The sequence below is a fragment of the Neovison vison genome, chromosome 3 (assembly GCF_020171115.1).
Source record: "Neovison vison isolate M4711 chromosome 3, ASM_NN_V1, whole genome shotgun sequence".
Classification (NCBI taxonomy): domain Eukaryota; kingdom Metazoa; phylum Chordata; class Mammalia; order Carnivora; family Mustelidae; genus Neogale; species Neogale vison.
This window is the reverse complement of record NC_058093.1, coordinates 216,948,233-216,969,930: the sequence shown is the minus strand read 5'-3', so window position 1 is coordinate 216,969,930 and position 21,698 is coordinate 216,948,233. Positions and strand designations below refer to the sequence as shown.

Sequence of the window (21,698 nt, the reverse complement as noted above, 5' to 3'; positions counted from 1 at the left end):
ATTTTAGGTGTACAATATAATGATTCAACAATTCTATACAATTCTCAGTGCTCATAAAGATAAGTGTACTTTTAATCCCTTTTATCTATTTTACCCATCCCCTCCAACCTTCCCTCTGGCAATCCCCAATTAGTTCTCTGTATTTAAGAGTCTGTTTTTTTCCCCCTTCTTTTTTCTTTGTTTTGTTTCTTAAGTTCCACATATGAATGAAATCATATGGTATTTGTCTTTCTCTGAATGACTTATTTTACTTGGTATCATACTCTCTAGGTCCATTCAAGTTGTCACAAATGGAAAGATTTCATTCTTTTTATGGCTCAGTAATATTCCATTATATATATCTCATATATACATATGGTTATACATATAATAGAATATGTATATATACATATGTATGTATATATATACATATACACATACATATAATAGAATATAATTAATATATAATATATACACACACACACACACATATATATATGTATTCCATTATATGTATAATCAAATCTTCTTTATCCACTCATCTATGGATCCATTTTTCCCCTTAATAAATGGTATTCACCTACCAAGTCCTGAATCTAGGAGTTACCTTTGATTACTCTCTCACTCATTTCCCACATCTGATCCATTAAGAGTAATTCCGAGAGTCAGGACTCCTGTCAACTTTATTTCTAAAACACACTCCAATCTCTATACTTGCCTTTGTCTTGACTGCTATTACCAGAGACCAAGCCACTGTCCTCTCATGCATATAGAGCATTAGCCTACATACAGTTTCTCTGCTTTCTCCCTTGCCCCAGCGCTACATTATCCACATGCCTGAGAACAATCTTTAAAAGGAAATTAAGTCCTGTCTCCACTGATTAAAACCCTCTAGTGGTGGGGAACCTAGGTGGTTCAGTTGGTTAGGCATCTGACTTGATTTTGGCTCAGGTCATGATCTCAGGGTTGTGCTGGATGTGGAGGGAGCCTGCTTAAGATTCTCTCTCACCCTCTCCCTCAGCCTTCCCTATCTCCTTAAAAAACTCTAGTAGCTTCTCACACTTAGAATAAAATCCAAACCATTGCCTGCTAGGAGCTACATGATGTATGCCTGCCTAACTTCCCAGCCACATCTCACAACACCTTCCTCCTTGCCAACAATACTCCTTTTGGCCTTCTTTTTGCTTCTCAACAATGACAACCTTCCTTCTGATTTTGGGATTATGGACTTCTTTTATCACTTCAGTCTTAACTTAGAGGTCATCCACATAGAGGGTTCTTTCCTGACTCTCCAGTTGTAAATAGTTACTCTATCACATGCTCTCTACTTGCCTTTTTCTGATCTCTCTTTTTAAAAAAACTATATATATTTCCTCTGTTAGAATTCAAGCTTCTGGAGAGTAGAGATTTTGTCTGTGCTACTCACAGCAGAATCTCCAGGGTCTAGAATAGTGCTTGATACATTGAGTCAATACCAAATTAATATTCATTGAGTGAATTAATGAATGTGCTTTTATACAATTATCTTATCATTCCAGAGACCTTCTGGCCTGGCCTTCAGTGAACTTCTTTTTCTCTGACTAAACTATTTGGTACTAAGCAACAATTGCCTCATATTGGGGATAGGGGCTAATATATTTAGGAGTAATCTGTCTTTTGGGAAATGGCATTCTGTGTTTTGTTCCAGATTTGTTATATGTTAGGGATATTAGACAAATAATTACCAACTTTCTCTCACTGCTCAGCAAGAATGGGGATAATTATGCTAGTTTGGTACTTATCAAATGGTGCTATGCTTCTCCTCCTGGGAATGGAAGAACTCTTGAACTTTCTAGAGTTCTCTTGGACTTTAGATGCATTTGAGTTGAGCACACAGTATCATCACTGGTTAGTGCAAGATCCCTCTCTTGTTCTACTGGATGTTTTCTCCTTCATCTCCCATTCAGAGTTTCATTCTCCTTTTTCCTTCTAGGCTTTTAATCTTGGGTCTTTAATATATATCCTTCCTGTCTTCTAACCTATGTATTTAAATATATATATATATCCTTGAAAAATGCAGTGTTTTGGGAGACAAACCATAAGTGATTCTTAATCTCACAAAACAAACTGAGGGTTGCTGGGGGGAGGGGGGTTGGAAGAAGGGAGGTGGGGTTATGGACATTGGGGAGGGTACGTGCTTTGGTGAGTGCTGTGAAGTGTGTAAACCTGGAGAGTCACAGACCTGTACCCCTGGGGATAAAATTATATTATATGTTTATAAAAAATAAAAAATTAAAAAAATGCAGTGTTTTGTGCATGTGTCCATAGGGTCTAGGAGTCTTTTATAAAAAATAAAAAATAAAAATACTATATTGTTTTAGAGAGTTATTTTTAGTAGCATCTCATGTTACTTGGGGGCATGTGGGATCATAGAATTAAAAAAAATTTTTTATTTAAATTCCATTAACATATAATGTAATATTGGTTTCACAGGTAGAGGCCAGTGATTCATCAGTCTTATATAATATCCAGTGGGGATCATAGAATTTAATAATTAGGGATCATTCGTTCTACCCCTTGCCTTCTCTAATAAGTAAGAGGACTAAGGCCCAGAGACTTCCTTTTAATGAGTCCTTTTATCAAAACTGTCCACATTTACTGAAAGTCAGTTTGGTCAGGGTCATATGTCAGAAGTGTTGAGGACAGAGATGAATGGCACGGGGCCTGCTTATGAGCAAACAGCCTCTTGGAAGTCTTATAAGGAAAGCTCAGTGGGCTGTGGGTCTTCTTTGTTATTGACCATTGGGTTGACAAAGGATCCACAGATGATCTACTTTGGGGATACACACTGCTTCTTCCCCAATCCTCTCTTTTTCATCTTCACTATTACCCAAGACCGCACATCCACCTTGTGCATCAGTGGTCTCTACAGACATACAGTCAAGTTTCCAGCCTGCCTCTGTTCTTTCTTGTCCTTCTTGTGGGTGATATGCCTCTTCTCTGTTTAGTCTACCTTTGAGTGTCCTGGTGGAGCACAGAGTCCTTACCAGACTTTCTCTTTGTGTTTCCAGATTGGAGCATCTCTCTTTGCCAGTAACATTGGAAGCGGCCACTTTGTGGGGCTGGCTGGGACGGGAGCTGCTGCAGGCATTGCCATGGGAGGCTTTGAATGGAATGTGAGTAACATCAGAGACACTGGGTCTTGGAGCTAGAAGGAAGTTTAGCAGTCAGCCAGTTCAGTCTGTTCTTAGAGATGCTCTAAGTGTTAGGGAATCAACCAGGGCCTCCCTCTGATGTAGATGGAAAAGGGGCACAGCTTCAGGAGCTCCATGGTCCCATTCCACTTCCACCAGAGTAGCGTGAGAAAACTATATAATGATATAATGGCAATAGTATTTTTTTCTTCTCTTAAAAATCCAAGTCCTCTTGTACCCTTTTGGCCATATTGGAGGTTTTGAAATTCTTACCACCAGATTTCCATTATCATTATTATTATTATTTAAAAGTTCTCTAAGTAGTATTTTACTCCTTGTAAGCCTGAGAAGAGGCCAAAGGGGCTATGTTGTCAATGGCGGCCCCCTGGGGTCCCTCTGCTATTGCCCAACTACCATTCCTGTGGGCCAATCAGGCAGCAAAGTCCTCTTTCATTTTCTGTTGGCCACCTGGGGAGTTGTCCCCAGAGCCCCAAGAGAATATGCTTGGTGATTTTCCTATAGTAATTGAGGGCAGATAGCAGAATGGGCTAAGGGTCCTCCTGGTTTGATTCTACCTACTGTTTTGTTTGTTTCAGGCACTGATTTGGGTGGTTGTCTTGGGCTGGGTGTTTGTTCCCATTTACATTAAGGCTGGGGTAAGTATCTCCTCTGTTATTCCATTTCATGCAGTGTATATACATATATATATATACACATACATACATACACACACACCCCTACACCCACATATATATAATACAAATATATTATATTATTATAATATATAATATATTACATATTATTATGTATTATATATAATACAAATATTATATATAATATGTATCTCACACACACACATACACACACACATATAGTATGAGCTCCATCCTCCTGAAAGACGAAGGAGACTTTATAGCATAAATGTCAGAGAACACCTGTGGCTTGGTTCTCTTTTCCAGGTTATAAAATTTTTGACCACTTTTAGGGACATTCAACAGATCCACTCAGCCATGACTTGACTGTCTAAGAAGTCATATGGTTTCACTTATTTGTGGAGCATAACAAATAGCATGGAGGACAAGGGGCGTTAGAGAGGAGTAGGGAATTTGGGTAAATTGGAAGGGGAGGTGAACCATGGGAGACTATGGACTCTGAAAAGCAGTCTGAGGTGTTTGAAGTGGCGGGGGGGTGGGAGGTTGGGGTACCAGGTGGTGGGTATTATAGAGGGCACAGCTTGCATGGAGCACTGGGTGTGGTGAAAAAATAATGAATACCGTTTTTCTAAAAATAAATAAATTGGAAAAAAAAAAGAAGTGCCCTAAACAACCTCATTCTTTTTTTTTTTTTTAACAACCTCATTCTATGCAGAGCCCTCTTAAGCATCACATCCCTTCACATTGGGTGTACACTTGCAAGGCACTGCCATGTATTTGCTCATGTGTGCCTCTGCTCCTGGAAGGGAAGCAGCATGTGAAAAGAACTGTATTTCCCTTTCAGTAGCTCTCGCAGCTGCTACTCAACTATTGAATGCATGTTAAGTCTCTTGACTACTAAATATCTCTGACATTTTACACAAGACAGCTTTGGTGGTATCTGTTTAGTGAGATATAATGAATACCTACATTAGGAGCTGAAAGCAATACAGAAAGAACACAGGACAGACTCTACATCTTCTGGAGGCTCATGGAGTATTGGTGACACGTGTGTGATCCCAGAAGACAGCAGGCTCAGGGTTGAGTGAGTGAGACAGAAGTATAGTCAGAATTTGCAGAAAGGAACTGGGAGAACAGTTGAGCAGGACTGCAGTGACAATCTTTGGCAAAGCATGTGTGCAGAGCAGAAGAGCCATACACCCAGCCTGATTACTTGTTCACAGTAGGCACTCTGTGTAAGAATGTATATTTATTTCCTATTCCTTCAGGGTGAAGATCTGCTTTCTTGGTTATGTGTTCATGTGTCCATTTAAAAAAGTGTCTTTTGAGCATCTTCAGTGTCCTGGGATAATACCCTACCCTTGCAGTGGTAGGGCATAAGGGATCGAGTTTGGATTGAAGAATGGGGCCATCTGGCTACCTTACAGATTTCTCTGACCCTTCTTCTCTGAGTCTTCTGGTCAATTTGGCTGACGATGACCTTTCTTACATCCCATGCAGGTGGTGACAATGCCAGAGTACCTGAAGAAACGATTTGGAGGCAAGCGGATCCAGATCTACCTCTCTATTCTGTCCCTGTTACTCTACATTTTCACCAAAATCTCAGTGAGTCTACTGCCCTGGGGACAAGCATTAGCTGTCTAAGAACCTGCCCACTCTTGTTCCTCAGCACATACTGGACCACCAAGGCACAGCAGTATTTGTTTTATTAACTTGGTCCCTTAGGTCTTCTTGCTTCTTAAGGTAAAGTCCCATTTCATGCATCAAGAAGTCAACATAGGAACTCCTTACACTCCATCATGTGGAAGGTTAAAAACATAAACAGGCTCGAGTTTCAGTGAAAACTGTTCTTAATAGAACATTGAAAGGGAATTAGCAGTATCTAAGGGCTGGTTCCAACCTTGTAGTTAGCTGTGAGTCTTTGTGCTTGAAGGGATCAGAATCTGGCTTTGGTGATGTTTCTAATACACTTAAACAAGGCCAGTCAGTGACAACTCTTGAAGGGACTTCAGAAATTCTGCCTCTTCTTTTTGGGACAGGGAAATGAAAACTGGGAACTGAAAATACTTGCACAGGATCCTGAATCAAGAGTAGAACCCAAACTTCTGGCTCCACCTCACTGTCCTTTTCATTGCACGAGGCTTTTCTTGTTTTTTTAATCTTTTTTTTTTTCCTGACGTTGTTCATGCTTTTTGTGTCATTTCTAAGAATCCATTGCCAAATCCAAGGGTTGAGCATTTTCTGAGACCACATAGGGTGTTACAAAGCACTTACTGCTCTATCAGAGGAGTTTTCTCATTGACTATGATCAGTTTTACTGTTTTCTTGTCCTTCCCTATTCCTTGTCCTTCCAAAGGTAAGACTGGATCAATCTCAGCATCTTTGGAAAGATCTTTCCTGGATGAAATTTGAATCAGGTTGGATCTGAAATTAGCCTTCTGCTCTAGCTATGTAGCGTGCTGAAAAAATAGCTTCTAGTGCTTTTATTTTTGTGGTCACTTAAAGCCAAGACAAGAGCAATATTAAGTAACATTTGCAATTTTATTTATTTTGGAAAATTTCAAACATATACACCCAGAGATAGAATAGTATAATGAACACTAATGGACCAATACTTATCACTCAGCTTTTTAAAAAAAATTTTTTTTTATTTATTTGACAGAGAGAGATCACAAGTAGGCAGAGAGGCAGGCAGAGAGAGAGGAGAAAGCAGGCTCCCCGCCGAGCAGAGAGCCCGATGCGGGACCCGATCCCAGGACCCTGAGTCATGACCCGAGCCGAAGGAAGAGGCTTAACCCACTGAGCCTCCCAGGCACCCCTATCACTCAGCTTTAACAATGATTATCATTTTGTCATTCTTGTTCATCTATTTCTTCTACATTTTTCCTCCCAGCAGTACTTTTTTTTCTTAATTTTTTTCCAATTTATTTATTTTCAGAAAAACAGTATTCATTATTTTTTCACCACACCCAGTACTCCATGCAAGCTGTGCCCTCTATAATACCCACCACCTGGTACCCCAACCTCCCACCCCCCCGCCACTTCAGACCCCTCAGATTGCTTTTCAGAGTCCATAGTCTCTCGTGGTTCACCTCCCCTTCCAATTTACCCAAATTCCCTACTCCTCTCTAACGCCCCTTGTCCTCCATGCTATTTGTTATGCTCCACAAATAAGTGAAACCATATGATAATTGACTCTCTCTGCTTGACTTATTTCACTCAGCATAATCTCTTCCAGTCCCGTCCATGTTGCTACAAAAGTTGGGTATTCATCCTTTCTGATGGAGGCATAATACTCCATAGTGTATATGGACCACATCTTCCTTATCCATTCATCCGTTGAAGGGCATCTTGGTTCTTTCCATAGTTTGGCGACTGTGGCCATTGCTGCTATAAACATTGGGGTACAGATGGCCCTTCTTTTCATGACATCTGTATCTTTGGGGTAAATACCCAGGTTTTTTGAAAGAATCAATAAGATCGATAAGCCACTGGCTACACTAATCCGAAAGAAAAGAGAGAAATCCCAAATTCATAAAATTATGAATGAAAAGGGAGAGATCACAACTAACGCCAAGGAAGTAGAAACAATCATCAGAAGTTATTATGAACAGTTATATGCCAATAAGCTTAGCAACCTAGATGAAATGGATGCATTCCTGGAAAAATATAAACTACCAAAATTGAACCAGGAAGAAATCGACAACCTGAATAGACCGATATCTAATAACGAGATTGAATCAGTGATCAAAAACCTCCCAAAAAACAAGAGCCCAGGACCTGACGGATTCCCTGGGGAATTCTACCAAACCTTCCAAGAAGAAATAACACCTATTCTCCTGAAGCTGTTTCAAAAAATTGAAGCAGAAGGAAAACTTCCAGACTCTTTCTATGAAGCCAGCATTACCCTGATCCCCAAACCAGGCAAGGACCCTACCAAAAAGGAGAATTTCAGACCAATATCACTGATGAATATGGATGCTAAGATTCTCAACAAGATCCTAGCCAACAGGATCCAACAGCACATTAAAAAGATTATCCACCATGATCAGGTGGGATTCATCCCTGGGCTATAAGGATGGTTCAACATTCGCAAATCAATCAATGTGATACAACAAATTAATATGAGAAGAGAGAAGAACCACATGGTCCTCTCAATTGATGCAGAAAAAGCATTTGACAAAATCCAACATCCGTTCCTGATTAAAACGCTCCAAAGTATAGGGATAGAGGGAACATTCCTGAACCTCATCAAATCTATCTATGAAAGACCCACAGCAAATATCATCCTCAATGGGAAAAAGCTTGCAGCCTTCCCATTGAGATCAGGAACAAGACAAGGATGCCCACTTTCACCACTCTTGTTCAACATAGTATTAGAAGTCCTAGCAACAGCAATCAGACAACAGAGAGAAATAAAAGGTATCCAAATTGGTAATGAAGAAGTCAAACTCCCAGCAGTACTTTAAGTCAAATCCCAGACATTATGTCATTTTGCTATGAATTTTTCAGAATACAGCTTTGCCTTTTAAAAAACATAACCATTGTGCTATTATCACATAGCAAAATCCAAGGGAATTTTCTAATTTAGGTGGTTTAATACCTGGTCCATATCCAGATTTTCCTGATTATATAAAAAATGTCTTCTTACAGTTGATTTGTTTGAACCAGAATCTAAATGAAGTACATACATTGTATTTGACTATACTTTCTTTAAAGGAAATATCTATATCTTCAACTTAACATAATTTTATTTTCTTCTATGCCATTACCTCCCAGCCCTAGTCTGGACCTACAGGCACATACTTTTTTTTTTTAATTGGGTTGGTTTTCTTTTTTTGTTGTTGAGTTGAAAGAATTCTTTTTTTTTAAATATAATTTTTAATTTTTCAATTAACATATAATGTGTTTTTTGCCCCAGGGTTACAGGTCTGTGAATCGCCAGGTTTACATACTTCACAGCACTCACCATAGCACATACCTTTCCCAATGTCCATAACCCTCTCCCTACCTGCCCCCCTGAAGCAACCCTCAGTTTGTTTTGTGAGACTAAGAGTCTTTTATGGTTTGTCTCCCTCCCGATCCCATCTTGTTTCATTTATTCTTTTCCTAGCCCCCAACCCCCCCATGTTGCCTCTCAACTTCCTCATATCAGGGAGATCATATGATAATTGTCTTTCTCTGATTGACTTATTTTGCTAAGCATAATACCCTCTAGTTCCATCCATGTCGTCGCAAACGGCAAGATTTCATTTCTTTTGATGGCTGCATAGTATTCCATTGTATACATATACCACATCTTCTTTATCCATTCCTCTGTTGATGGACATCTAGGTTCTTTCCATAGTTTGGCTATTGTGGACATTCCTGCTATAAACATCCAGGTGCATGTGCCCCCTCGGATCACTACATTTGGATCTTTAGGGTAAACACCCAGTAGTGCGATTGGTGGGTTGTAGGGTAGATCTATCTTCAACTTCTTGAGGAACTTCCATGCTGTTTTCCAGAGTGGTTGCACCAGCTTGCATTCCCACCAACAGTGTAGGAGGGTTCCCCTTTCTCCGCATCCTTGGCAGCATCTGTCATTCCCTGACTTGTTAATATTAGTCATTCTGACTGGTGTGAGGTGGTATCTTGTTGTGGTTTTGATTTGTGTTTCCCTGATGCCGAGTGATGTGGAGCACTTTTTCACGTGTCTGTTGGCCATCTGGATGTCGTCTTTGCAGAAATGTCTGTTCATGTCCTCTGCCCATTTCTCGATTGATTATTTGTTCTTTGGGTGTTGAGTTTGATAAGTTCTTTATAGATTTTGGATATTAGCCCTTTATCTGATATGTCCTTTGCAAATATCTTCTCCCATTCTGTCAGTTGTCTTTTGGTTTTGTTAACTGTTTGCTTTGCTGTGCAAAAGCTTTTGATCTTGATGAAGTCCCAATAGTTCATTTTTGCCCTTGCTTCCCTTGCCTTTGGCGATGGTCCTAGGGAGATGTTGCCGTGGCTGAGGTCGAAGAGGATTTAGATGGATTCATTTCTCACATTGAGGTCAAGGATTTAGATGGATTCATTTCTCACATTGAGGTCCTTCATCTGTTTTGAGTCTGTTTTCATGTGTGGTGTAAGGAAATAGTCCAGTTTCATTTTTCTGCATGTGGCTGTCCAATTTTCCCAACACCATTTGTTGAAGAGACTGTCTTTTTTCCATTGGACTTCTTTCCTGCTTTGTCGAAGATTAGGTGACCATAGAGTTGAGGGTCTATTTATGGGCTCTCTATTCTGTTCCATTGATCTATGAATCTGTTTTTATGCCAGCACCATACTTTCTTGATGATGATAGCTTTGTAATAGAGCTTGAAGTCTGGGATTGTGATGCCACCAACCTGGCTTTCTTTATCAATACTCCTCTGGCTATTCGAGGTCTTTTCTGGTTCCATATAAATTTTAGGATTATTTGTTCCATTTCTTTGAAAAAAAATGGATGGGATTTTGATAGGGATTGCATTAAAAGTATTTTCTATATGTTCTAGGTACTAGACCCTTATCAGATAAAGGATTTGCAAATATTCCACTCCCCTCCATGCCCCACATGCTGTGGGTTTTCTTTTCATTTTCTTTTTAAAATTTATTTATTTAATTAATTATTTTTAATTTAATTTAATTTTTTCAGTGTTCTAAGATTCATTGTTTATGTACCACACCCCGTCCTCCATGCAATTCTATAATGTCCTTTGAGGCACAAAAGCTTTAAATCTTGATGAAGTTCATATCTACTTTTATTTTTGTTGTTTATGCTTTTAGTGTCATTTCTAGGAATCCATTGCCAAATCCAAGATCATGAAGATTGACTCCTCTATTTTTTCTGAAGAGTTTTATACTTTTAGCTCTTACATTTAGATCTTTGATCCATTTTGAGTTAATTTTTGTATATGATATGAGGCAGGGGTTCAACTTCACACATGTCCAGTTCTTTCAACACCATTTGTTGAAGAGACTATTTCTTTTTCTTTTCTTTTCTTTTTTTTTTTTAGTTTTCAGCATAACAGTATTCCTTGTTTTTGCACCACACCCAGTGCTCCATGCAATCTGTGCCCTCTCTAATACCCACCACCTGGTTCCCCCAACCTCCCACCCCCGACACTTCAAAACCCTCAGATTGTTTTTCAGAGTCCATAGTCTCTCATGGTTCACCTCCCCTTCCAATTTCCCCCAACTCCCTTCTCCTCTCCATCTCCCCTTTTCCTCCGTGCTATTTGTTATGCTCCACAAATCAGTGAAACCATATGATAATTGCCTCACTGAATGGTCTTGCACATACATTTCTATACAACTCAATGTAAACATGCTCTTGCCTATAAGGCTGATAGAACTTTGTCTTGGAGTTGGGACTGATTCCCAGAGTACTACTTCCTCCCTGCCCAGCTTTTTGACTCAAACCGCTACTGCTCTTGACTGGTGTCTATGTGTTTTGTCAGCAATGTGATGATTTTACCACCTTCAGTTTTTTTCTCCCCTCCTTCAGGGTTAGTCTTTAGTTATAAGATGAAGATGCTGGGCTTTTTAGTGCTATGTCATTAGATATCAATGTACAGAGCCTAGACTCAGAAATGCTGTGAGGGGTGGAGAAATCAGGCTTCCTGAGGTAGAGAAGAGCAGATGTAAGAGGAGAAAAAGGAATGTAAGCGGGGAGGAAGAGGAGGTTACTCTGGAGCCAGGTGGGGATTGGCAAGGGAACTGCTCCTTGGTTCAGCTTGTAAGGTGGCACCTGTCTAATGAGGGTGTAGAGGAGGCTACTGGGATTCCCCTTCTTTGAATCAAGTCTTCTCCAGGTCCACAGTTCAAGCGGGTAAAATCTGTTGACTGTAGTTGCCATGTAAGGGTACTCTTTATCCTTGGAGCTGGTGTGGGGTAGTCATATAAATAAACTAAATACCCAATCTCTCTCCTTGCCTTCCAATCACCTCATCTATTGTTCAGGTTACTGATTAAACCTTCTGTGACTTGGGAACCCCCAGATAGCTGAGGGGCAGTCTTGCTTAGCTCACATTCTGATGGAGCTCATTCCCCACCAGTCAGCCTTTTCTGAATTTTGGTTTTGAAAAGTACTTGGTACAGGTTGCTCCTTCTCTGCATGATTTCTGGGCCTTCTTGCTGGAAGCTTTGCCCAGAATCTTATGTGCTCCACCTGCTACCCAGAGGCAGCAATCTTATGAATAATGTGTAAGAAGGATGATAGCTGCCTTTTATTTAATGTAGGTCTCTTTGCTTAGATTCTGATAGAGGTTTTACTTATTTCATCTCCAGTTTACATGAGCATTGCCTGTTAAGGATTTCTATTTTATTTTCCACTTCATGGATGAGATAACAGAGCCTCAGAGAAGTTAGGTAATTTATCTCAAATCACATAGCAAGTGTGTGGCAAAACCAGGATTGGAACCCATGTCTCTCTAGTCCCAGAGTCTGTGTTCTTCTCACAGTTCTGCTCTATGTTTGGATGCATTGAAAGCACAGCATGATGGATTGGGATTGATCATCTAGTGCTATGTCCTATGCTCTCATTTTATAGCTGGAGAAACAGGTCCCAAGAAGGGAAGGGACTCTGTGGCGTTAAAGAGTAGCAGAACTATGAACAGCAGGGTAACTGTTATTGACACAAAACTTTTGGCATTATGTGGCCCCTGACTTCTAAATTTTTTGTTTCTTTACTACAGGGTCTGTTAAAATTCAAGACCTTGGGAAAAATTAAGATAGCCTGTTAAATGACCTTACAATATGAACAAGTTTCTAAGAGTATGGATTTGAGAGGACTGTGAGGAGAGAACATTGACTGCACACTGGTATATGAAGGATCCGAAGGAGGGACATTTAGGCAGGGGGAGAAGGAGGGAAGGGTTGACACATGAGACTTTATCTTTATAAGTTTGGCTTACTTCAGGTTCATCATGAGTCATAGAGCATGAAATCATTAAAATAATTACACTGATGTTGAATTTACCTCCTAGGAACTCACATTAAGATACACATGAAATCAAAGTTCATGGACAAAAGAAAATAATCGTTAGGGAACAAAGTAAGATACATATTTATATTGCACATAAAGATTAATCAATCTTGTTGGGTGTATGTAGAGGCATGGACAATTTGTGATGGGCAAGAGAGAAGAAGGGTGGCCCTGTGAGATCCAAGTCTCCCAGGAAGTCTTCAGGGAGGATATAGGGATTCAATGTATGTGTAATTGATAGGAGAGAAAAGTCATTTCAGTTGGAGAGCCCAGATATAACCCAGCCACTGAGCAGCAGTGGTGTGGAATCTTGACTATGGCCACCATCTTGTGGCTAGGTTTTGGACTCTGAGACTCAGATTTGATTATTTCTCCATGTACTCCTCTGAATTTTATTGGCTCTCTGCTGTCCCCTTCCTGGAACCCTGCCTTATCAAGTTCTGGATGCATTTTGCTCTATAGAATTTCCCAGTATCATGTATCTTATTTAAGTGTGCGCAATCACTTGAGATAAGCCTCAGATTTTATGAATTACATGTGATGACTGAATGTCTCTGTTTATATTTCCTGGGGCTGTTAACATGACTGCAATAAACTTTTACAGCAACTCCACTGTCCATTTTGGATCCTTGAGTGAAAATAAGAGCTTTGGCTTTTACTTAAGGTTTGAATACTCATTACCTGAGCCATTTGCTTTCACAAATGAAAAGAGAAATTTGAGCAATGTGGCTCTCCATCTCAAATGTCGTTGCCAGGCAGGATTTATTGGGTGCTCAGATATAACTCGGACCAGAATGGGCTGCAAAGCAAACATATAAAATCATAGGATCTCAAAGCGTCAGACAAGTATTCTATGCAAGTCTCATGGTCAGAGACTCAATTACTCTTAAGAGGTTTCCCAACTGAATCTGTAATTTTATTATTCCCCATGAGTCTCATGGACATTGTTCAGCCAACTTTTCACCAAAGGGATGGGAATAAAGCCTTTGAGCTAAATCCAACTGCCTGTTTTTGTAGATATAGTTTTTTTTTTTTTAAAAAAACAGTTTATTTGAGAGAGTGTAAGTGAGTGAGTGCAGAAGCAGCAGGGAGAGTCGGAGAGAGAAGGATAAGCAGACTCTCCACTGAACAGGAAACCTTACTTGGGGCTCAATCCCAGGACCCTGGTATCATGCCTTGAGCCAAACGCTGACCAACTATGTTGGTCAACTGACCGAGCCAACCAGGTGCCCCTGTAGATATAGTTTTATTGGAACATGGCCACACTTATTTGATGTATTATCTATGGCTGCTTTCATGCATCAACTTCTTCAGAACTGTGCAGGTTGGACAGAGACTATATGGTATATAAATCCTAAAACGTTTATTACCTGAAACTTTATAGAAAATGCTTGCTGAACTTTGGTCTAGAATATGATAATTTCTATTTCAAGTTGGTTTTGCTTAGCAGCATTGGGGAAATTTGCTTATTTCCTTCCTTCCTCCTTTCTTTTTTCTTTATTAAGGACTAAGAGAAATTTAGAGACTGAGCAATCTGGGAAGAGCTGTGAGACAAATGGTCTCATAGGATTATAGGAGAGTTCTTTACTATCATGCTGGTGGTATATGTCCTTAATCATTCCCCTACTTGTATAAATAAAAAAATAACAAAATGCTTCAAACATACAGAAAAGTACAAAGACTAATGTAGCAAATACCACCACCCTGATTCTATAGATCTTAAAAAACTCTTCATTTTTAAAAAAGGAAACAAATAAAATATTACAGATATGATGGAAGACTTATTTCTACCCTTCTTTTTATAAAAAGATTTTATTTTTAAAATTTCTTTTCAGTGTTCCAGAATTCACTGTTTATGCACCACACCCAGTGCTCCATGCAATATGTGCCCTCCAGCCTTACCCAACCTCTCATCCCCCTCCTCTCCAAAACCCTCAGTTTGTTTCTCAGATTTTATTTATTTATTGGAGAGAGAGAGAGAGAGAGAGAGCTCAAGAGGGGGAGGGGCAGAGGGAGAAGGAGAAGCAGACTCCCTGTTGAGCAGGGAGCCTGATGTGGGGCTCAATCCCAGGACCCTGGGATCTTGACTTGAGCCAAAGGCATACACTTAATTGACTGAGCCACCCAGGCTCCCCTGTATCTACCCATCTTGATCCTGTTTCCTTCTTTCTTAAAAGTTATACATGTCTTAAACTTACTGTGTTTTCCTCTGGTCTGCTTTTATATTTTTACTACCTATATATGTATATTTATATACCCATAAGGAATATAATGCGTGTTAAAATTTTTGCTCTCCCCACTTTTGAAACTATAAGAAAGATGGGACAGGAGTATTTAAGAAAGTCTAGAGTGGAAAAGCCTCCATAATCCCATGACTCTAATACAGATATTTCATATTGTTTCTTTGCCCATATGCGTGATTTCTTTTATAGAATTGCAGTCAGAATGTGCATACCATTTGTCATCTTTCTTCCCCATCTTAGCATCAAACTGTATACATTTTTCCATGTTTCCATCTTCAAAATTATTATTTTGGGGGGATGTGAAACTTAATGATTGATATATAATTTTCAGCAAGACATTTAGAAAATCTTCTGGTGGACCAAAAGCTCTCAACAGTGGTCACTGTTGGTCCAAGTGATGGAAGTAAGGACACTTTTACTTTTCAGTGTATAACTTTCTGGGCTGTTCCCCCCAACCCCGACTATACTCATAAGTTATTTTATTTTAAAAGTAAGTAAAAATGTTTTTTTTAAACGATAAAAGATCTTGCTCTCTGCAGAAAATATTCCAGAAAAGAGAAATTTTACCTTTTAGTGTTATGGGAAAGTCACTGGATTTGGACACAAAGAGCTGGATTTTAGCTATTGAGTTTGTCATTAATTTTGTGTCTCTCATCTGTAGAGTGGAGCCAATATATTTGTCTTATTACCTTGTCTTAGGGATCAAAACAATGAATGTACCTGAAAACATTTGGTAAACTATAAAATTCCCTGGTTATGGGGGAAAAAAACCTAGTGAAGCAGATAAAGCTGGGGCACCTAGGATTCAAAGACTAGTATCAGAGCACCTGGGTTAATGTGAGCATAGGTATGGCCCAGTATCCTGAGGCACTCCTCCTGGCTTTTAGAGTTCTAAGGGAAGAATTTACTCCTGAGGTTAGATGTGTAATCAATAAGTGGGCCCCCCCCTTTAAAAAATTTTTTTTAATTTATTTTCAGCATAACGGTATTCATTGTTTTTGCACCACACCCAGTGCTCCATGCAATATGTGCCCTCTCCAATACCTATCACCTGGTTCCCCCAACCTCCCACCCCCTGCCCCTTCAAAATTCTCAGATTATTTTTCAGAGTCCATAGTCTCTCATGGTTCACCTCCCCTTCCAATTTCCCTCAACTCCCTTCTCCTCTCCATCTCCCCTTGTCCTCCATGCTATTTGTTATGCTCCACAAATAAGTGAAACCATATGATAATTGACTCTCTCTGCTTGACTTATTTCACTCAGCATAATCTCTTCCAGTCCTGTCCATGCTGATACAAAAGTTAGGTATTCATCCTTTCTGATGGAGGCATAATACTCCATAGTGTATATGGACCACATCTTCCTTATCCTTTCGTCCATTGAAGGGCATCTTGGTTCTTTCCACAGTTTGGCGACAGTGGCCACTGCTGCTATAAACATTGGGGTACAGATGGCCCTTCTTTTCATGACATCTGTATCTTTGGGGTAAATACCCAGGAGTGCAATTGCAGGGTCATAGGGAAGTTCTAGTTTTAATTTCTTGAGGAATCTCCACATTGTTCTCCAAAGTGGCTGCACCAACCTGCATTCCCACCAACAGTGTAAGAGAGTTCCCCTTTCTCCACATTCCCTCCAACACATGTTGTTTCCTGTCTTGCTAATTTTGGCCATTCTAACTGGTGTAAGGTGGTATCTCAATGTGGTTTTAATTTGAATCTCCCTGATGGCTAGTGATGAGGAACATTTTTTCATGTGTCTGATAGTCATTTGTATGTCTTCATTGGAGAAGTGTCTGCTCATATTTTCTGCCCATTTTTTTATATGATTGTCTGTTTTGTGTGTGTTGAGTTTGAGGAGTTCATTATAGATCCTGGATATCAGCCTTTTGTCTGTACTGTCATTTGCAAATATCTTCTCCCATTCCATGGGTTGCCTCTTTGTTTTGTTGACCGTTTCCTTTGTTGTGCAGAAGCTTTTGATTTTGATGAAGTCCCAAAAGTTCATTTTCACGTTTGTTTCCTTTGCTTTTGGAGACATATCTTGAAAAAAGTTGCTGTGGCTGATATCAAAGAGGTTACTGCCTATGTTCTCCTCTAGGATTCTGATGGATTCCTGTCTCACGCTGAGGTCTTTTATAATAAATGGGGCCCTTTTAAATGAAATAACTTTTTGTGATTTTAAAGAGGCATGGAGGGGAGGGTTCAGCATTATGAATACTCATTTCAATTCCTATGGCTCAGTGTGCAGACTCAGGACAGAGTAGCCATTTCACCTTTAGCAAAGCTGATGTGCAGCTGGAGGTCCTTTCTTCCTCTCTGGCTGTAGAGGATAGGATGGAACAGACCCAGGACCTGGGAGGGGAATGCTTTCTTTGGCTACAGGGCTTTCCCACTTCCAGCCACTGAGTATCATAAGCACTCAGAGTCAGAGCTTCTTACTTTAAAGATGAGAACACAGAGACATGGGAAGGTGAAATGTTTTATCTAAGGTCAGGCCTATAATGGCAGCACTGGTGTTACAACCCAGGTCCTCTGACCACTAGCCTTTGTGTGTATGTGTGTTTTCTCTTTCTAAGTCACCATTCTCTCCTTACCTTCTGACTCTGCATCTCCTCCTCCACCAAGAAAGACAATGATATTAGGTCTCCTGGGGCTAGAGAATCTGCAGGGGAGCTAAGACACCAGTCCTCAGAAGACCTGTCTTGGGAGAGAGAGTTGTGCATTAGCATATAAGCTTGGAGTTGATGTGAGGCAGTCTCTCTGCCAACTAATAGAGTCAGGGAATAGGAGATGTGATTGGTGGGGAGCTGAGCCATTGGAGGACCCCAAGGAGCTTAAGGAGGCTAAGATTGGAGAGGAGATGCAAGGGCATCATTCCCAGGGTTGTGACCTGGTGGCCCTTTACACACCCTGAAACGTATTAGGTTTTATGCAACAAAACAACTTGTTCATTGCATCTAGGGGATGTCTATCTTCTTTCATACTTAGCAATTTGGAAATAAAAGATTTACCATGATCATCCCTTAATACTACCTGTCCTGGTAGTATTTTGGAGCTGCTATGAAAATTCATTTTGGGTGATTCTGTTACTCTCTGTTTGGTTTAAATTAGCAGCTCACCATCCTGTCAGGTAGAAGGTTTTTTTATGGGATTATATGAGGCAGGGAGGAGAAAGAGAACTGCATCAAGAACATAACTGGTAAAAAAAAAAAAAGAACATAACTGGTGAATTTGGGGGTGAAGAGGAAACAATTCTTTCTAAAGTTTCATGAGATAATCTAAATAAAAGCACCTAGAATCAAGCCTGCCATATAAGAGATTCTTGGTGATGTTCTTGTTGTTTTTGAGTCAAGGTGGACTCCATTTGGGCTGAGAAGATAAAACTGATGTTGCTGAAGTTTCTCTCCATTCCAGAGTATGGGTGGGTTTTCCTTCTCATGGACTCTTTAGTGCCTGTTTTTGGGAATAGATCTAATAAACCTTTGCACACAGAGGTGTAAATGATGGAGAATAGCTTAGATCAGCAGTCTACAAGTGGGTTAGGAGGAACCTCAAGGTGTTAATAGTTATTCCTTGGCAAACAAAGTTCTATAGTTAAATAAGTTTGTGAAGGGTCATTTACCATGTTACCCTCCTGGGGATTCATAGTACATAGTACATACTGCATATTAAAGGCCCAGAGAGTTGTGTGGTGAGGAAACTGTCTTAACGTTGCTTAATCCAGCATTTTACAGATCTCTGACTAGGGAATCCTTTTTTCCCCCCATGGGATATCTATTATCATCTTGAATAAAGCCTGTTGAGAAACTTAGGAATAGAACATGGCTCTGAGGTGTTTCTGTGTTTTTTTTTAATTAAAAATTTTTTTTTCTGGTAAGAACACTTAACATGCTATCTGTCCTTTTGACAAATTTTAAGTATAAAATACATTGTTGTTGACTACAGACACAATGTTGTGTGGCAGATCTCTAGAGCTTATTCATTGTACTTAACTGAAACTTTATGCCTGTTAATTAATAATTCCCCATTTCCTTCTCCCCTCAGCCTCTGATATTCACTATTCTAGTCTTTGATTACACAAATTTGAGTGTTTTAGGTATCTTATATATGTGGAATTGTGTAGTATTTGTATCTCATATTCTTATCCAGAGATAAAAATATGGACATTTAATTGGGGGATTTAACCAAAGGGCAAGAGAGGTGTGAACCAACATTGGGCCCAGAAATCACAGGCATTGACAATACTCAGGAGACATCTTCTGCTACTCCCTTCAAGTTTGCCTCTTTGTCTTTGCAGCTGAAGTGCCTCAACCAGGCTCTGGGTGCAGCCTGCAGCCAGCTGGCCTCCTTCACCCCTAACTCTGCCTCTTTTCTTCTTCTAGGCAGACATCTTTTCTGGGGCCATATTTATCAACATGGCCTTGGGTCTGGATCTGTACCTGGCCATCTTTCTCTTATTGGCAATCACTGGCCTTTACACAATCACAGGTGAGTCCATACAAATGACTCAGCCAAAGCCCAGGAAAGGAGAAGAAAGTAGGAGACATAGATTTTCCTCTTGAGGAAGAGAGATACACCCAGGAAACAGTTTTAGGATGGAGTGTTTGTTTAGTCTCAATGCTCAGACCCTAACAAGTTATATAGGGACCCCAGAAAACTCTAGTGTTGGCTGGAATAGTCAGTGTAACTTCTTCTAGGAAGTGTGGTTGGGACTGGCCTTCCAGGTTGTGGCTAGAAGTTGGCTGAGTTGGGAGAATCAGAGAGGGAGTTCCAGGTGCAGGGATAGGGAGAGCAAAGGAATGGAGTCAGGAATGGGCATGGTATGGCTCTGGGGCAGGGTGAGCAAGCAGGTGCATTTAGTTGGAGAAGGGTGGTCAATGGGAGGTAGCTGAGGTGTGTGTGGAATGATAAGTCCAGGTAGTTCAGAAAAGGTCACAGTGCAGGGAGTTTGGAAGCCAGAAGAAGGCCTTGGGTTTGATGAGATAGGCACTGGGAGGCACTGTAGGCGGGAAGGGAGGGAGTGACGCACAAAAAAAGAGATTTTAGAGGAAGACTTGAGAGGTGACTAGAGAAGCTGGTGACAGGAATAGCAGTTGGGGTGTTACTCTGCTCCTGATAGTGGGCCAGGGTCAGCAATGGAATTTACTGCCCAACTGCAGCCCCACAGCTTTGGGGACAAGAAGTTACTTAAATGGTCTGAGTAAAGAGAGAGCAGACATGCATGGAAGTAGCCCTTCAAAAAGTGCTGATTCATTAACACCCTAACACCCTGTAGAGATAGATACTCTTTGCTCTTCCTTGCCTTTGTGGGAGAAAGTTCTTACCAGAGCCATCTCCTTTACGCCGCCTTCTGCCTTCAGTCACATCAAACTCTTTTTCCTCAAATAGGGAGAAACATTCTCCTTTTTCAAGGTGTTCCCAGCATTTCTGTGAAAAGTAAAGGTATAGAAACATGTTGGGTAGTAGATTGCTATAACAAGACAAGGGAGGAAAGGAAAGAAAGGCAGACAGGTGACTGAGAGGTGTGCTCAGAGGATGTGCAGAGGGAGAGGGGCAGGGAGTTGGCAAAAGACAGACACAGGTGTTCCTCCTATGTGAGGTCACATGTATTATTTCCTTTGCCTGTTTAGGGGGCTTGGCAGCTGTGATTTACACGGACACTTTGCAGACGGCGATCATGCTGGTGGGGTCTTTTATCCTCACTGGGTTTGGTAAGTGGGGCTGGGGCAGACTGAGGAGGCAGGGAGGCAGAAACAGAGGCCTAGGGAGAAAAAAAGCAAGTGTAGCATCCCTGCTTGCAGCTGGCCCAGGCAGTGAACTGGGTATCCTCTGCCCTCCCCAGGGGGATGGTCAAGCCTGGATTGCCTACCATAGTGAATGTCTGGGGCAACTTCCTCAGCCCTGGGGAGCTCAGTCTGGGCCAGGCTCAGGCAATACCTGGTCCCTGATGCCCTCTCTAAATGAACTGAGCCAGAAGTCCCCAATGTGGACCTCTGATGTTGTGGTCTGCTCTCCGTGGAGAAAGTGGACAAAAAAGGGATATGTTTAAATATGCATCAGGCTAAATATTCAATGTTGTATCTTAAACCTTAGATTACATCTTGTCTATATTTGATGTTAAATGTCCTTTATTTTATGAATTGATGATAGTAAGTGATCATTTTCTTGTTTATGTCCTTACTTGACAAAATTTAAATAATTAGTCAGTCTATATTGACCCCTGACCCCAACTTTGAAATTTTATTTGTCTATAAAAATCCTAAAGACAAGACTGGAGACTCTAGATCTAGAGATACTAATTATGGGAGAAACGAAAATGCATTTTTTAAAAAATAGGGCTTATACTCTCTGTGGGTCCTGTGAAGCCTCTTATCTACTCTCTATTCCCTGTTTCCAAGAGCTTCCATTTGGTTTTCCCCTGTGACGATGGTGGTGGTAGTGGGGTCTGCAGGACAGAGGCTAGAATGACTTATTCAAGGGCACACAGCAAAGAGGTGGTAGGGTTCTAGACTCCTCCCCCTTTCTCTGTCTATCCTACCACGCTTCTGTGACCAGGGATGGTATGGCTGAGTCTGTGGATCTCCAGGTTGCTGTGCAGGATTTCAAAGGCTGCTGCTGACAGTGAAGTGTGAGGGGAAAAACATCTTTTAGTCTTC

The 21,698-nt window shown here is 40.6% G+C and overlaps 1 protein-coding gene across 1 annotated transcript in view; it reads left to right on the top strand.

The window, feature by feature from the left end:
- LOC122903232 (sodium/glucose cotransporter 1) overlaps positions 1 to 21,698 on the top strand; it is an 81,947-nt gene that overhangs the window by 25,370 nt on the left and 34,879 nt on the right. Inside the window, exons 3-7 of the mRNA XM_044243837.1 lie at positions 3,030 to 3,134; positions 3,749 to 3,808; positions 5,306 to 5,410; positions 19,425 to 19,530; positions 20,673 to 20,753. Of these exons, the coding sequence (XP_044099772.1) occupies positions 3,030 to 3,134; positions 3,749 to 3,808; positions 5,306 to 5,410; positions 19,425 to 19,530; positions 20,673 to 20,753 (457 nt within the window). The remainder of the gene's footprint in view (positions 1 to 3,029; positions 3,135 to 3,748; positions 3,809 to 5,305; positions 5,411 to 19,424; positions 19,531 to 20,672; positions 20,754 to 21,698) is intronic.